This window comes from Carcharhinus amblyrhynchos, chromosome 5 (assembly GCF_965287045.1).
Source record: "Carcharhinus amblyrhynchos chromosome 5, sCarAmb.v2.hapA, whole genome shotgun sequence".
Classification (NCBI taxonomy): Eukaryota; Metazoa; Chordata; class Chondrichthyes; order Carcharhiniformes; family Carcharhinidae; genus Carcharhinus; species Carcharhinus amblyrhynchos.
The window spans coordinates 67,430,310-67,442,717 of record NC_137328.1 but is presented as its reverse complement, the minus strand read 5'-3'; the positions used below and the strand labels follow the sequence as shown (position 1 = coordinate 67,442,717).

The 12,408-nt window shown below is 42.7% G+C and overlaps 1 protein-coding gene across 2 annotated transcripts in view; it reads left to right on the top strand.

Annotated features, from left to right (window-relative positions):
• Positions 1 to 11,324, top strand: part of LOC145343089 (sorting nexin-24-like) — a 147,788-nt gene extending 136,464 nt beyond the window's left edge. Inside the window, exons 6-7 of one of the 2 annotated variants that reach the window (XM_080188954.1) lie at positions 103 to 167; positions 10,691 to 11,324. In XM_080188954.1, the coding sequence (XP_080045080.1) occupies positions 103 to 167; positions 10,691 to 10,761 (136 nt within the window). In that variant the 3' untranslated portion in view covers positions 10,762 to 11,324. Of the gene's footprint in view, positions 1 to 70; positions 168 to 10,690 lie in introns of both variants that reach the window. The other variant, XM_080188955.1, reaches the window with a different exon arrangement.
• The last annotated feature ends 1,084 nt before the right edge of the window (positions 11,325 to 12,408 follow it).

Genomic DNA, 12,408 nt, shown 5'->3' with positions numbered 1-12,408 from the left:
ATAGTTCACAATTTTGCAGTTGAAAACAAGTTGGTATATACCTTGCACTATTTTGTGTTTTCAATTCCAGAATACTGACGTTCTTGTCCTTGACCTTTCCAGCAAACTATCCCACCAGCCAGTGCTGCTTTTCCTGAGGGATCCATACATCTTGCCCACAGCCACAGGTAATCAAAGCTGTCATCTGTTAACAGCTCTTTACTGTTTCAGCCCTTTACCATGTAACATTATGTGAAAATGAAACTGAAGCCTAACACCAATCCATGAGATTAAGACTCGCTTAGAAATGTTCTCAAACAAAATGTAATGATTTGTGTCTTTCTTCTTCTCTGTCCTGAAGAATTTGTTCAAGTTTCTATACTGGATTGTTATTGGCATGCCAATTCCAGTGTAATATAGTTGAGTACTGTTTGAGATCTTTAATTTGATCTGAACTCGATTTAGGCATGCTTTTTTTCTTTGATCATTTAGTTCTCCACCATACTGTTGAGTAAGGACAACTTGTTGAGGATGTCCTCGGAGCCGCACGCAGGTGGAGCGGAAGTGACTCTGAGGAAATTTTCATCCTTGGTGACCTCTGAGCAGTGCAGTGGTAGAAAAACAAAAGCTGGATTTAGCACATTCAGACACACCCCTTTGCAAACAAAAAATCTCTCCCACCACCTGAGTATAAAAAACAAAATTCATTAACTTAACACCTGAAATTGAAATTAAAATTGTTGTTGTGCAGGGCCAAATAAATCACTGCAGTTGATTTTCTTTATGAAATTTTACACTGCAGACTCAAGTGGTTTTCCTCATTTCTCTAATAATTAAGCTTATCTCTTGAGTGCAATATCAGTTCTTTTCTTTGCACCTGATTAGTACAGTATTCCATAGCAGAAAAGAAGTTGGAAACCAAGTAGCTCAAATTTTTCCCAGCAAGACCTATAAGAAGGAAATATCTTTGGGTTTATTGACCTGCAACTCTGTCTTTGTAGTTTAGTCTGCAAAGGTACCATTTAAATCAACAGATTTTATGCTGTTGAATAAAGCAGGGGTGTCATTTTACAGGATGTGGGTTTCACTGGCAAGGCCAATATTTATTGTCCATCCCTAGTTGCTTTCTGAAGGTGGTGGTGAGCTGCCTCCTTGAACCACTGCAGTCCCCGAGGCACAGATAAATCCATAGTGCTGTTAGGGAGAGAATTCCAGTATTTTGACCTAGCAACAGTGAAGGAGTGATGATGTAATTCCAAGCCAGGATGGTGAGTGACTTGGAAGGGAACCTCCAGGTGGTGTTCTCAGGCATCTGCTGCTCATGTCCTTTGAGATGGTAGCAGTTGTAGGTTTGGGAGATGCTGCCTAAGGAACCTTGGTGAGTTTCAAAGAACAAAAACAGCCCGGGAAACAGGCCCTTCGGCCTTGCAGTGTATCTTCTAGATGGTGCATATGGCTGCACTTTTAGGCAGTGGTGAAGGGATTGAATTGTAAAGGGGTAGCAATCAAGTGGGCAGCTTTGTCCTGGATGGTGGAAAGCTTCTTGAGTGCCTCCCTGGAGCAGGGGTACAGGATGTATCAGAGAGGATAGAGGGAATTTTGAAGGGTGAGGGGACCCAGGCTGAAGTAATTATACACATAGGAGAAAAGGACGTAGGAAGGCAGAGTAGGGGGGATGTACGTAGGCAATTTAGGGAGTTGGGGGCCAAGCTGAAGAGCAGGGCCTCCAGGGTGGCATTCTCTGGGCTGCTGCCTAGTAACAGCAGGGCTAGGAATAATGAGATCATGCAGCTGAATGCGTGGCTGAGGGATTGGTGCAAGGTAGAGGGCTTTACTTTTGTCGATCACTGGGAAGTATTTGTGAGAGAAGGGCACCTGTACAGGAGGGATGGGGAACATTTGAATGGGAGGGGGACAAATATCTTAGCTGGGAGGTTAGCTGGAGTGTTTCGGCAGGGTTTAAACTAATAGGAAGGGGGGCTGGGGATGAGACTGATAGCTCATTAGGCACTGGGATCGGGAGCGAGTTGGGTGACAGGGTAGGTTTGGTTGAAAGGAAAATTATCAGGGGAAATGAGGATCCGAGTGGGCCTGGAGGGTTGGATTGTGTCTGTTTCAATGCGAGGAGTGTAACGGGTAAAACGGATGATGTTCCTGAGGAATTTAGATGTGGTGGCAGTAACGGAGACGTGGTTACGGGAAGGGCAGGACTGGCAGCTGAATATTCCTGGGTATAAGTGTTTTAGGTGTGACAGAGGAGGGTTGAAGAGAGGTGGTGGGGTAGCATTGTTAGTAAAGGAAAACATCACAGCAGTGCAGAGGGAGGACAAAATGGTGGAGTTAGGGATTGAGTCGCTGTGGGTGGAGTTGAGGAATAGGAAGGGAGTGATTACTATGCTAGGGGTACACTGTAGGCCACCCAACAGCCCAAGGGCAGTGGAGGAAGGTATTTGCAGAGGCATTTTAGATAGGTGCAGAAAGAATAGGGTGGTTGTAGTGGGTGACTTTAATCTTCCTGGAGTGGATTGGAAGGTGCCTAGAGCTGGGGGTACGGATGGGGGGGAATTTGTAAAATGTGTGCTGGAAGGGTCCTTGGAGCAGAACGTAACTAGCCCGACTAGGGAGGGGGCTATACTGGATTTAGTGTTGGGTAATGAGCCGGGGCAGTTGTTGAAGTTGCAGGATGCGAACATGTGGCTAACAGTGACAACAAGTCTGTCTACTTTAGGATAAAAATGGAAAAGGATGAGTGCCGTCCAAAGGGGAGGGTGCTGAACTGGGGGAAGGCGAGCTATAGGCGAATTAGGAAGGAGCTGAAGGACACTGATTGGGAGGAGTTGTTAGCGGGCAAGTCCACGGTTGGCAAGTGGGAGGCTTTCAAGGGCAAACTGATGATGTTGCAGGAAAGGCACGTGCCGGTAAAGAGGAAGGATGGGAAAGGCAGGATTAGAGAGCCATGGATTACAGAGGATGTTGAGGACTTGGTCAGGAAGAAGAGAGCGGCATATGTTAGGTCTAAACAACTGGGAACGGAGAGAGCGCTGGAGGAATATAGAGAGAGCAGGAGGGAGCTTAAAAGGGGAGTTAGAAGGGCGAAAAAGGGGCACGAAATGGCTTTGGCTGATAGGATTAAGGAAAATCCAAAGGCATTTTACTCTTATATTAGGAACAAGAGGGTGGTTAGAGGGAAAATAGGTCCTCTTAGGGACAAAGGAGGGGAACTATGCATTGAGTCTGAGGGAATGGGGGAGATCCTGAATGAATACTTTGCATCGGTATTCACAAAGGAGAGGGGCTTGGTGTCTTGTAATGTCTTGGAGGGAGCTGTAGATCAGTTGAAGGAAATATCCATTACGAGGGAGGAAGTATTAGGGTTTTTAGGTGGCATAAAAACTGATAAAGCTCCAGGGTCTGATGACATTTATCCCAGGCTGCTTAGGGAGGTGAAAGATGAAATTGCTGGGCCTCTGACGCAAATCTTTGTCTCTTCTTTGGACACAGGTGAGGTCCCAGAGGACTGGAGGGTAGCTAATGTGATACCGCTGTTTAAAAAGGGCAGTAGGGATAACCCTGGTAATTATAGGCCAGTGAGTTTGACATCGGTGGTAGAAAAATTGTTGGAAAAGATTCTTAGGGATAGGATGTATAAGTATTTGGAGCATTGCGATCTGATTAGGGATACGCAACATGGCTTTGTTAGAGGGAGGTCTTGCCTTACGAATCTGGTAGAATTTTTTGAGGAGGTGACAAAAACGGTTGACGATCGGCGAGCCGTTGGTGTCATCTATATGGATTTCAGTAAGGCATTTGACATAGTCCCTCACGGTAGGCTGGTAGAAAAGGTTAAGGCACATGGGATACAAGGACAGGTATCTAGATGGATTGAAAACTGGCTAGGCAACAGGAGACAGAGAGTAGTAGTGGAAGGGTCCTTTTCTAGCTGGAGGTCTGTCACCAGTGGTGTGCCGCAGGGCTCAGTACTGGGACCTCTTCTCTTCATAATATATATAAACGACTTGGAAGAGGGCATACGTGGTGTGATCAGCAAGTTTGCAGATGACACCAACATGGCAGGATTGGCGGATAGTGAGGAAGACTGTCAGGTGACACAGCAAGATAGAGATAGGCTGGTATACTGGGCAGATAGATGGCAGATGGAATTTAATCCTGCCAAATGCGAGGTGATGCATTTTGGAAGGAATAATGCAGGGAGGAGTTACATGATAAAAGGTAGACCAATTAAGAGTATAGAAGTGCAGAGGGACCTGGGAGTGCAAGTGCACAAGTCTCTGAAGGTGGCAACCCAGGTGGAGAAGGTTGCGAAGAAAGCTTATGGAATGCTAGCCTTTATAGGAAGGGGTATAGAGTATAAGAGCTGGCGTCTAATGCTTCAGTTGTACAGAACGTTGGTTAGGCCGCATTTGGAGTACTGCGTCCAGTTCTGGTCACCTTACTATCGGAAGGACGTGGAGACCCTGGAGGGAGTGCAGGGAATGATTACCAGGATGCTGCCTGGTATGGAAGGACTGGGTTATGAGGAAAGATTGGGTAAACTGGGGCTCTTCTCCTTAGAAAGACGGAGATTAAGGGGGGATCTGATAGAGGTGTATAAAATAATGAAGGGTATAGATAGAGTCAACAGTGGCAGGCTTTTTCCTAGATTGGAGACGAATATCACAAGGGGTCACGAGTTAAGGGTGAGGGGGGAGAAGTATAATTTGGATACTAGAGGGAGGTTTTTCACACAGAGGGTCGTGGGGGTATGGAACGCGCTACCAAGTAAGGTGGTGGAGGCAGGCACGCTGGACTTGTTTAAGGTTTACTTAGATAGGGATGAGTGAAACAGGGATGGAGGGTTATAGGAGACGGTTTTAAAAAGAGTCAGAGCCTTGGGACGATACTGGAAATGTAATACTACATGTTAATGTTTTGTCTCTTTTAATCCGCAGGTGTGTCGGTCCACCTTGTTGTCTAACGAGGGGCATGCACACGGTGGGTCGTGCGTGGGCTGCTCTTGGATATTTTGAGAGTGGCCTAGTACTTCGCGTCATTGTGTGTGCTTAAACCTGGACCAGCAGATGGGCACCACAACAGCTCAGTGACTATCACTGCTAGCTGTGCAGATACATGGATTTGGGCCTGTGTCTGTGGGAGTTTGCGCATTCTCCCTGTGGTTGCGTGGATTTCCTCCGGGTGCTCCGGTTTCCTCCCACACCCCAAAGATGTGCTCTTAGGCTGATTGGTTTACCAAATTGTCCCTACACTATTCTCCCCTGAATCTGGTTACAATAGGGGTACCATTCGCATACACACGGGGCAAGGTAGGTGTAGGAAAATGCTTTGTTAAGATGGCGGCGCGGGCTCGTTGGGCCGAAGGGCCTGTTTCCCGTGCTGGGTTGTTCTTTGTTCTTTGTTGGAGCTGCACCCATCTGGATAAGTGGAGAGTGTTCCATTACACTCCAGACTTGTGCCTTGGAGACGGTGGACAAGCTTTGGGAGGTCAAATATTAAAAACTTTAAAACATATTTGGATGAACACTTGAAATGTCATGCATTCAATGATAAGGGAACACGTATTGGAAAACGGGATTAGCATGACTCTAGTGGTAGTTATTGTTTGTGCAGACTCAGTGGGGATGGGGTGGGGGGTGGTTGGCCAAAGGGTCTTTCCTGTGCTATGACTCTATAATTAGGAGGTGAGTTATCCATCACAGAATCCCTAGCTTTTGATCAACTCTGGTAGCCACAGTTTTTGGTCAGTGGTAACCACCAGGATGTTGATAGTGGGGGATTCAGCAATGGAAATGACATCGTGAATGTCACTGCAAAGCGGTAATGCACTGGATCAGTAATCCTGAGATCCAATTTAGAGTTCAAATGCCACCACGTCAGCTGGTGGAATTTAAATTCAAGGGATAAATCTGGAGTTAAAAGCGAACTAGATGAAAACATTGTCGTAAACACTTCTCTGGTTTATTAATGACCCTTGGAGAAGGAAATCTTATGTCCCTATCTGATCTGACCTGGATGTGACTCCAGACCCACTGCAATATGGTTGACTCTTCAATGCCCTTTGCTAAAAGGAAATGAAAGCAGATGGACCACCAGGCGTCAACTTAAGCACCAGAGAAAATGGTACACCCAGCAAAATCTTCCTTCCTAACATCTAAGCTTGTGCCAAAATTGGAAGAACTATCTCACAGACCAGCTTAACATAGTCATACTCACAAGATCACATCTTACAGACAATGCCACCATCACCATCCCTAACCTTAACCTCTAGCAAATACCATCTCACCTTCTCTTTCTAAGGAAAACAATCTGGTTCCTCCAATCCATCCACATAATTAAAGTTTTTCACCCTGGGAACCATTTTTCTAAAACTTCTCTGCACTCTCTCCAATGACTTCTCATTCTTCCTTATCCACTGATGGTTATAGCCATATTTCACTGAAATGTGCTGTAATTTAGCCAATATCTCATTCAAGGAGTGTATTCCTAATAAGCTTTGTATGCTCCCATCATTTTTTATTCCTAAGAGTATATTTGTATTATGCATGAATTTCTCCTATTTAGCCTGAATATTATTTTCTTGAGAATAAAGATTTATTCCATTTGTTTACTGAAGTATGAATCACCATCACCCTCCCATCTAGTCTCGATGAATCTCCATCTGCCTATCTGCACGTCCATTGTCTGTTATGTAGTTTATCCTTCTAACCTACTACAAGGAAATTAATGAAAAGATCTATTTTGGTTATGTTATTTTCGAACAATTTGTTTTCTTTTTGGTACAGCGATACTGCCAGTGAGAAAAGCTTCTAATTGTGATATAATTGATAACATTGATTAGTGGTCAATCTGAGTGGGAGCTTTGTGTCAACATTTTAATTGTGCAACCACTAATGTTTAATATAATCAGTGCTCGAGTAACAGTATCGGGGAAAAGCTTAGCAGGAACTTCATGTTTTATATATATTGTTTAAATGGAATATGAATAAGAATGAAAACTATTGCAGTACCTGGATGTTACTTGAGATCAGTGAAGCTCCATCTGACTTGACAGAAAGGACTCCAAATGGAGAGTATTCCTCCCTCCCACTCAATCTTTTATAATTCAGAATTCGCAAAGTGCAGATTTGTTCTATCTCCCCTGTTCTTTTATTGCCTTTTATGAAAGTATTAGCCCCGATCTTCTGGTTAGCTCTTCGGGGCCAGCACTTAAGTGTTTTTTTTTAGTTTAGTTTTGTGTCAGAAGGAGGCTTACATTAACACTGCAATGAAGTTATTGTGAAAATCCCTTAGTCACCACACTCTGGCGTCTGTTTGAGTGTACAGGGAGAATTTAGCATGGCCTATGCACCTAACCAGCACATCTTTAGGGCTGTGGGAGGAAACCAGAGCACCTGGAGGAAATCCTTGTAGACACGGGGAGAACGCGCAGACTTCACACAGACAGTGACCCAAGCCGGGAATCATACCAGGGACCCTGGCACTGTGGGGCCGCCCACTTTGACCCTTAAGGGAATGGACTGTAGGCAGCTAATTTGATACTTGCAAAAATGCAGATAGAATTCCCAGAACCAGTGTTGCCCCCAGGTTTCCAGTTGGTGGCCAGGTCCACTCAACAAAGCAAAATCCTGGCCCTGGTTTCTGTTTTGCCACAAAGTTAAAGTGACACTGAAAACAGGTCCAAACCTCTGGATTAAAACTGCTGGGATAAAATCACTTTAATATGGAAACAGGTTTTACCAGAGTTTCAGATAAAGAATAAAATTTGTAAATGTTTCAAAGGTGGTTACAAAAACTGAAGTATTCTAATTTTATAACACAATCTGGGTTTTTCTTGTAAATGTGATTATTACTTGGAATACTATAGACGGAATAAGATATAACAGAGAAGCAGGAAGAAAACATCTGGAAAAAGTGGTGCTGTTGACTGGATGTGGAAAGGTGTGAGGGGTAGTACTGTTTTTTAAATTAATTTATTAGTGTCACAAGTAGGCTTACATAAACACTGCAATGAAGTTACTGTGAAAATCCCCAAGTTGCCACACTCCGGCGCCTGGTCAGGTACACTGAGGTGAAGTTTAGAATGACCAGTGCATCTGACCAGCATGTCTTTTGGACTGTTGGAGGAAACTGGAGCACCTGGAGGAAACCCATGCAAACACAGACAGACCGCGCAGACTCCACATAGACAGGGACCCAAGTCGGGAATCAAACCCAGATCCCTGGCGCACTGTGAGACAGCAGTATTGACAACTGTGCCACCAGGCCGTCCCTGCTTGAACCTGTACCAGAGAATCAGGTCATTTAAAAAAATCTCATCCTGGATTAATTTCCTTGATTTATGCCTCTTCCCTTTGGAAATGGAGAGGGGGGTGTGGTGTGGTAGGGGGGAATTGCCATCACTGAGCTGTCTTCGCCAATATTCACAGTCTTGAGCTCCAGCAGAAGTTGCTCGGGGTTGATGAGCTAAGATCAGCAAGCTCAGATCACATCTGATATTGAACCCAAGCTCTTCCGAGCTCCACATTGCTGCTGTTCCAAGGAGGATGAAAGAGGCACAGAAATGGGTGCTAGTTTTCTTTTTATATTTTTACTCACTTCTACTACAATTATTACAGCAGATTTGTATACAGCATATGCAAATCCCAAAGGGAGTAATTTTCAGGCAATAAATTGGATTTAATGGGACCTTATTTTCTTAAAATAACATTTCAAGAACTCAGGTGAATGTCTGCAGAATGGGTCTACAAACCTACTAATCAATCTTGATCGGCCTTGAAAGTCAAACTAAGGTCCAGATTTATAGAATACTGAGAGGCCTGGATAGAGTGGACTTGGAGAGGATGTTTCCGCTAGTGGGGGAGACTAGAATATGGGGCACAACCTCAGAGTGAAGGGACACTCCTTTAAAACTGAGTGAAGAAGGAATTTCTTCAACCAGAGGGTGGTGAACCTGTGGAACACATTGCCACAGAAGGCTGTGGAGCCAGGACATTGAGTGTCTTTAAGACAGAGATAGGCTAGCTTTATCAATAAGGAGATCAAGGGTTTTGGGGAGAAAGCACAAGAAGGGGGATGAGAATCATATCAGCCATGACTGAATGGTGGAACAGATTCCTTGGGCCGATTGGCCTGATTCTGCCCTTATATGTTATGGTCTTATGGTCGTAGAGACGGGAAGCACAAGTCAGGAAACCTCCCAACTCTGCAGACCTGGCTCTGTAGAAATGACTCCCGTACACAGAATTTTTGCTTGGAGGGAAAGGGGAGTACATGATCAAGTCGGCATGCTGACTCCAGAGACAGGTATCCATGGAGGTGGGGGAGTGCCAAGACAAACTAGTGAGAAGGCCCACCTCAGTTCTCTATTGATTGAATTCCACTCAGTTTTATGGGAAGCTGTTTGGCCCTTTACCCCTCACTGCTTAGATCTCCCATCCACCCCATGCTTCCATGCCACCTCTATGGCCATTCAAATAGCCCATGCCATCTCCATGCTCCCTCAAACCCCAATGCCACCTCATATCCCATTCACTGCTAACCCCCACTCTACCTCTAAACCACTCACCCAATATGACTACAGGCAGGCCTCAGAAGCCACATGGAGCTGAAAATAACTTGTAGAAAACTAAGAAAGCTCTCACTCACACACTTGGTATTGAAAAGAGCTTTCATTCATCAAACCAATTTAAAGATTTTCAATCTGCTCAAGTGGCCACTCCGTTATAAAAACAAACTTATATTCAGTAACGACATTAAACATGGTTAGTCTTTTATCACCTCTTAAAACTGTCAATTAAAATGTAAACTCACCTCTGCTGAGATAAGTGGTTTTGAAGCTTTTGAAACTCAGCCAATCACTCGTAATGGGCTCAGCTGTAATAACAACCCTTGGGAAATATTAACAATAAATTCTATTAAAACTGCAAGAATGGGTAGTAATCATTTTTTCTAAGATACACCAGATACCCTATCAATTAATGCACTCCAACATATTTGTATGGTGGGTATTTGTATTTTTACCCTAATTGACTACTGAAACTTTTTTTTCATTTTTCAAATAACTTCAGTCATGAAGTGTATAAGATTATGAGAGATATGGAGAGGGTGGGTAGGAAATAGCCGTTCCCTTTAGTTGAAGGGAACATAATTTTAAGGTGAGGGGGAGGAGGTTTAAAAGAGATTTGAGGAAAATATTTTTCACGAAGGTGGTGGGAATCTGGAATGCAGTGCCTGGGAGGCTAGCAGAGACAGGAAATTTCACAACCTTTAAAAAGCGTGTGGATGAGTACTTGAAATATCATAACATTCAAGGCTATGGGGCAAATACTGCAAAGTGGATTTAATGTAGTTTTTGTGCAGTTGTGTTGGTGCAGACCTGATGGGCCAAAGGGCCTCTTCTGTACTGTATGACTCCATGACACTTAAACAGATGTTATCCTCCCATCACTATCAGTGTGTTTCACACACTTTGGGATAAGGCCCTTGGAACAGTGAAAATGTGTTTGAACTCAGCAGTATGTCTCACTGGCTCCACTGAGTTTGGGTTTCCTGCCTGTGTGATTCATGTCCCACCCCTCCAACCCCAGCAAAAATGAAACTCAGCTCTTCGAAAATTCATCCTTATGTGTTTAATTCAGAAGTGACTGATCATCTGTTAACACTCAGCCTTATCTTTCTTTCTCTTATGATCTCTTAGATGACTTCCCAAATGTAGTTATTGAAGGTGTTCTACATGGGATTTACTATCCATACCTTCAGCTTAGGTAGAGCGGAATCTACGACAAAAATGCATCTTAAGAGACCCAACCACAAGAGGAACCAGTAACTACAGTTTTTTATAAGCAGCTGTCAGTCAATTTTGATTGATTTTCCTTGGCAAGTTTTACATCTGAAGCTTAAAATACAAACTTTTTTTAACTTTTACATAACCCATCTCATTAACTCATGTCTATATATTTAAAAAGAACCGCCGTGTTTATCATTGAATGTGTGAAAAATTTCAATGTGAACCCAGAGAACATGGAACTCGTTATAACGTGGAAATCACATTATCTGAATTTTAGAATGAAGATCATTGTTAAATGGAGAAAGTTTCTATTTTATGCTTTAGATTTTCTTTCTGTTGGAAGACTCTAATCAGTGCAACATTTATTGTAAATAAACATATCAGGTAGAAATGTTTTTGCATTTGATAATGTAGAAATGAAAAAGAATATTTATCTGTAAATCACACAATAGTCCTTTATACTTAAGTTTGTAATTGTGTTAACACTTCATTGAATAAGTAAAGCATACCTATTATTTTATAATTATTTTATGTAATAAACTTGAACCAAACAATAATATATAAATGATTTCTGTTTTATTGATTTTCAGCGTGTACTTTAAAATTTATTTTGGTCATATTTTCAAATGCTGTATATGGAGCTGAGAATCTTCACTATTGACTTCTCCACAGTTGCAGCTAGTGTGAGAGACAGAAACTGCTTTCTTTTACATAGCCTTAGCTGCCCTTCCTTTAAACTAACCAAACCGCAAGATAAAGCATCCCACTGTTATAAAGAAACATATTCTGGAGAGGGAAGATTTATCCCTGAGTGATTTGCAACTGTTAACCAAGGTTAGGTTAATCACATTAGCAGAAGAGTTAGAGTTAAAAAGGAGGGGGCAAAGGAAGCAAACATAATAAGCATATCACCTGGGATTGAAAGAAGGTGTCATTTGAAACAGTGATTCTGTTGAGTTGGTTAAAATTCAGCCAATTTGATGAAGCAATTTGAGACAGAAATAGAAATGAAAAAAGGAAAAGAAATGAAAAACTCAAATTCGAAAAAAAAGAGGGAAAAGGAAGAGAGTTGCAAAAACTTGAATTTGAACTCCAGATAAAGAAGTTAGCAAGGGTGGAAAAAAAGATAAGGAAAGAGACAAGAGACCTCCAAAGAGAGAAAGGAATCAGACAGTATGAACTGGCTAGAGTAAAACTAAGATTAGAGAGTGAAAGATAGTCTATTAGGTCAGATGCAGCTTCAAATCCTATTTAATGCTTATGTGCTTGTCTCTGAAGCATACCAATTTCAGACTTGAAAGAGAAGGCTGAATGAAAACTTTGTAGAACTTGCAGTGGAGAATATGAGAAAGCTAATGATATAAGAAGAATTTCAAAACAGAATCCCAATAGCTATTTTCACAACTGGGAGGTGGTAAAGTTTCTAAGGTACAGGTAATGGCAGTTGATATAGAGGCAGCCATGGGGCAATAGGCCTGTATTTGTAAATCCACAAGGAAGCTGAAGAAATGGAAAGGAGTCTAGCTTTAGAGAGAAGACAGAAGCCATTCGATTAATGAAAGATGGTCAAAATAATGTAAGTAAACCAGTATGCTTTTATTGCAATAAGATAGAGCATAGAAAAGCAA